Here is a 5,255-nt window from a genome sequence, read left to right on the forward strand (position 1 = left end):
TGGCTTTGGATAAAATCGTCTGCTAAATTACTAAATAATAATAATAATAATAATAATAATAATAATAATAATAATAATACAGCGTGCCTATAGAAACAAAAAGAAAACGTTCCTTAATTTATTTCAATATAACAATGTGTTCTCTGGATGCAACATTAATATTCATATTCTTTACACGCAATATCTGAATATTTCTCTGTTTGTGAAAAATCATAATACACATGTTAAACATTAATATGCGTTTGTTACATATGTTTTATTATGGTCATATGCTAATTGTGTATTTAATATATTCTAAAATTAGCCAGCCTCCACTTCGAAGCCCCTGTTGGAATTTTCTGAACAAGGCACTGTTCTCCTTCTCCACTATAAATGCGTCGTGGCATGAGCCAGGGTACTTGGCAACTGCATCAGTGATACAGTAATTGAGCATCACATAACACTTGCACAATTAAAGAATGATGGAGTTTTCTGTTTCGGAAAGCAATGTAATTCCTTGAATCTGGGGATATTACAACATCTATTGCACCTAGCACGTTTGGGAAGCCAGGCAACTGATAATATTTGTGTTTGGTTCTATTTTGTTCCACATCCCCAACTGGAAATAGTACATACACTTGCCCTACAGAAAAGTGCATCTGTGACATAGAAGACTGACAGATGTCTGATCTGTCCCCAGCTGTTGTCTGGATGGCACCCGTTGCATGAAAATGAATGGCTGCTGTAACCTTTACAGATACAGGTATGGCGTGACTGCGGGCTGTTTGTGATTCCAAATCAGACTCACACAGCTCTGTTATAGTGCCTATCCAATCTGTATCTACGCATAACTTGTATTGGAGTTAGATTACGAGGTCCAGTGGTTTAAGTCCAGGGCTTGTAACCTGAAGGTCACCGGTTCAAATCCCACCTCTGCCACTTAACCTCCTTGTGCTCCATCCTGCAGACGAGATGTTAAATCAATGTCCTATTGTAAGTGACTCTGTATATAATGCACAGTTCACAGCCTACCTCTGTAAAGCGCTTTGTGATGGTGGTCCACTATGAAAGGCGCTATATACAAAAAATAAAAGAAAGAAAAGAAAGAAGATATCTAGAAATGTCTGACGAGGACGAACTATTCTGGGTTTAGGGTAGGGTCGTTTTCTCCTTCTCCCTTCCCTCTCGTGTTGTATGTCGGAGAATTGTTCGATATTATCCATTGTCGATTACAGCTCAGTAGCCCTGTCAGCGGTCGCAGTTTAAATAAGACACGAGAGGGGCCGTGTCTTAATTAGCGAGTATATTTTGGTGTACTAAGTGGGCACATCAGTGTTTTGCACCAAAATAGAACTAATTACGGACTTCAATTACTTAACAAGCTGCAATACGATTGCATTTTCATAAAGCGCAAACCCTGAATGCCATTACGCAACTGATATAAATTTAGAATATACAGTTTGCCACCTATCTGTTGTCGCAAAGGTGTTTTGCGACCTGTTTTTCACATTGCCTCTTCTGAAAATTAGGCTGATTGTGTTAAAATATATTTTTGATTCCTCTTGTGAGCAAAATAACTTTAAATAACCCTGCTTTGTTGTTTGAGCCATGGACTGCAATGAATCTCACGCAGTATACATGTTAATTAAATATACCCCATCTATCAATCTATCTATCTTTATATATATATATATATATATATATACCACGCACTATAAAAAATACCGTATTTTTACGATAAATTTAAGTTAATATAAGAAAGTTTACAAACGAGAGTAAACGAGCAGCTTCTTGAAGGATCCCAGGGTGTCAGCTTCAACAACATTACTGGGGAGTTGATGTACTATTATTAACTTAATAAAACTGTATTTGTAGATTCATTCTAGTGTATATTTCCATAAAGGTACATCATTTTTTTAAAGTAATTACACTAATAGTGAACAACTTTTACTTTGGACTTTTAACTTAATTTAAAAAAAAAGAAAAAAACATGGCAAAGTTAAGGCAAATTGACCGTAGAATTACGCTTTTTTTATGTACATGTTTTGCTGAAGCGCATCTTTATAGTATTATTAATATCCGTTTGTGGTATTGTTATTTGTGATCATGTTATTTTATAGGTTGTCATTGGTGGATTAAATTTAGGCTACTGAAAAAGTCAATATTAACAATTGGGCTATAAAAGTGCTCTTGAAACAAAAGGCTATATTATCTAATTCTTTTAGATCTATTTGCGGTTCTTTAAAATGTTTTTAGCTAGATTCAAACTGTTGTGCATATATTTGAAATAACCCGTCTGTGTTATACCTTTCAGCTGCTGGTTATTATAACCGGTTTTCTTTACAGGGCTATTCACACATACAAACACGTTTCTCCTGTAACCTGCAGGGGGTGGGGGACTGTTGTTAGCTAACTTCCCTTTTCCCACCCTAATCCCCTGGCGCTCTGCATCTGTTTTCGGTACCCGCTGCTAGACCCTATAAAAGCGTCCAGTTCAAAGCTGAGACATTAATCCACTCGAGCAAGGCTGGGCAACAACAACGGACGGCGCAGCCACCAGAGATCACCGCGCGGCAATCTGCAAGGATCTAGAATTCTTAATCTTGGGACACTTAGAGAATACTGAAAATGCTGCAGAACCCTGTATTGAGAACTGACTTTTTAAAAACAGTCTCCAGCCACCACTTGACAAAGCCCACCCCCAGCTTTGTGCACCGAGAGGAACTCGGCTCCATCATACCTGCCAAGGTTTCCTTCAGTATCGACTCCATTCTGACTAAACCGGAGTCTGAGCGGCGGTGCAGTCCTTTCCCAGAGCCCCCCTCTCTCAAGCACAGCAGCCTGGGCTGGCAGAGCAGGCCGGCCGCCATCCCTTACCCATTTTCTCTCGGATACCTGCCTTACCAGGCAGGGCTTCTTTACGCTACTGAGCAGCACTACCAGCAAGAGGAGGTGCAGAAAAGATGCGCGTACTCATATCCCGGCTGCTTTCAAAGAGGTACGCATTTGCTGTTTAGGTTTGTATTGTACTTTTAAAACCGCAACAGGTGCGGATAATGACAGTCAGCGGGGCTAGCAGGAACTGCTGATTAGTGTGCAGTTCTGCCACAGACCGGCAGGTGTCTGTCTGTATTGTACTTTTACTCGGGGTATTTGTGGAGAGTCGTAATGGAATGTGAACATTGGAACATGGGTGTGTTCGAACCCTGTTACTTCGATGTGTAACACATAATTTAAACATAGGAAGTTTGAACTATTAAGTCAGTGCAGAAAAGGCCACGTAATCGGTGATATTAATGTGTTCAAAAGCACCTGTATCCTGGTGAGGCACAGTGTCCAAAAGTATTGTTAATACCGTTACTTAAAATAAAGTTACTCAGTTAAATTTATTATGAACCATAACCAGGGATAGCAGTGTGGAGTAGTGGTTAGGGCTCTGGACTCTTGACCGGAGGGTCGTGGGTTCAATCCCATGTGGGGGACACTGCTGCTGTACAAGGTACTTTACCTAGATTGCTCCAGTATAAATGGGTAATTGTATGTAAAAAAAAAAAAAAGTGATATCTTGTAACAATTGTAAGTCGCCCTGGATAAGGGCGTCTGCTAAGAAATAAATTATATATATATATATATATATATATATATATATATGTATATATGTATGTATGTGTGTGTGTGTGTTGTAAATAAAAAAATGACATTCACTGAAAATGCAATAAAATTAAACAGTTATTAAAATATATTTAATGCATACCAAAATAATAAATATGCATTACACTTCAAGCGAGAAAATGTATTATGTCAAAGCTGCGTAAACTACATGTAAAACATATGATAGAGTACAATTCTACACCAAGAGTGTTTCTTCTTAAAGCCATTACCTCAGAATGTTAAACATTCCGCGTTTGTGCGTGTTTGTCCCGCAGGTTTGCAGACTTTCAGCCTCGATTCTGTTTCATGGAGAGCAGGCTCGTCCAAGATGAAACGTGTGCGCACCGTATTCACCCCGGAACAGCTGGACCGTCTTGAGAGGGAGTTTCTCAAGCAGCAGTACATGGTGGGCACCGAGCGGGTTGATCTAGCGCAGACCCTCAACCTCTCAGAAACTCAGGTAATAGACACGGCTCCACACATAGTGTTATCCTATTGGCGAATGGCATGGCCAATGTATAGACCAGGGGGTTTACATTAAAAAAAAAAAAAAAAAAAAAAAAAAAATCAGTTCTCCTTTTTTACTTTTTAAAATTTGTATTTTTTGGGGGAAAATAAACTTAGAGCAGATCTGATTAAAGCACACACGTTGCCTGTTTGGGAGTACTTGAAGAAAAGGGTTGTGCATATTAATACCACATATAAAAGTGCATGGTAATATAGCTGCTCTAGTGAATCTAGCACTGAGTGAGTCGGGCAATTCCTATGTTATCACTGGGCACAGATTAGTGCAAGGCTGTTTTGTGTGTTTTCTAGCCCTTCTGAGGCACCTAAACTCTTTAGTTAGTCCAACAGAAATGAATGAGTTATATTTTGTGTCTTATATTTTGTACTCCAGGTGAAAGTGTGGTTTCAGAACAGAAGGATCAAGTGGAGGAAGCAGAGCCATGAGAAAAAGAAAGTGAAAATGGCACATCTTGGAGCCACTCTGCCCGACTTACACCTCGAATCAGAAGAGGTGGCAGAGGAGGAAGAAGAGGAGGATGAAGATGACATGATTGAAGTTGTGTGACCGCTCCCCACAGCCACAGACTGGTCAAGTTCAGCTTCTGTACTGGGAGGATGATTAATACCCTCTCCGATCAACAAAGGCTGCTGCATGACATGGGGTGGGATTTCTAAGAAACGTGCTATTGTGTGTATATGTATATATATTGTATTAATAGTCAAAAGACATATATAACCAGCCTTGGTGTTATCTGTATACATATTGTTGTATTTTTTTTTTTTTTTTTTGTCATACTGTATGTGTAATTTATTTGATATCCTTTTGTGCCAGGTAATATAATTGTTATAGCTAAATCATTATATTTTATATAAGATCAGCAATAAAATAAATGCATTCTAACTGATGTTTAAATCATGCGACATGTTTCCTTGGCTTTCCTTCTATCACTGTAATGAATAATAATTAGTTTACCCCTTTTTCTTGAATCCCACTGGTAATTCTGGTAGTTATATCAAGGACAAGATTCTAATAATGATTCTAAAAAATAATGTCGCCTGCAGCTACATGCAGACAAAATCTTATAAATATTTGTAAAATATGTCTAAAACCATATTAT

General features: G+C 38.5%; 1 protein-coding gene across 1 annotated transcript; it reads left to right on the forward strand.

Annotated features, from left to right (window-relative positions):
- Positions 1-2,424: 2,424 nt before the first annotated feature.
- On the forward strand, positions 2,425-5,055 carry LOC117963044 (homeobox protein not2-like). The gene is made up of 3 exons (XM_034901433.2): positions 2,425-2,977; positions 3,906-4,090; positions 4,529-5,055. The coding sequence occupies exons 1-3, from the start codon at positions 2,608-2,610 to the stop codon at positions 4,700-4,702; spliced, it is 729 nt and encodes a 242-aa protein (XP_034757324.1). The 5' UTR covers positions 2,425-2,607; the 3' UTR covers positions 4,703-5,055.
- The last annotated feature ends 200 nt before the right edge of the window (positions 5,056-5,255 follow it).

Source organism: Acipenser ruthenus, chromosome 2 (assembly GCF_902713425.1).
Source record: "Acipenser ruthenus chromosome 2, fAciRut3.2 maternal haplotype, whole genome shotgun sequence".
Taxonomy (NCBI): Eukaryota; Metazoa; Chordata; class Actinopteri; order Acipenseriformes; family Acipenseridae; genus Acipenser; species Acipenser ruthenus.

Bases quoted from the DNA above. Each gene is read 5' to 3' on its own strand.
- LOC117963044 (XM_034901433.2), top strand. From the start codon at position 2,608: ATGCTGCAGAACCCTGTATTGAGAACTGACTTTTTAAAAACAGTCTCC. The intron at 2,978-3,905 runs GTACGCATTTGC...TTTGTCCCGCAG, and splicing joins TCCCGGCTGCTTTCAAAGAG to GTTTGCAGACTTTCAGCCTC. The intron at 4,091-4,528 runs GTAATAGACACG...TTTGTACTCCAG, and splicing joins TCAACCTCTCAGAAACTCAG to GTGAAAGTGTGGTTTCAGAA.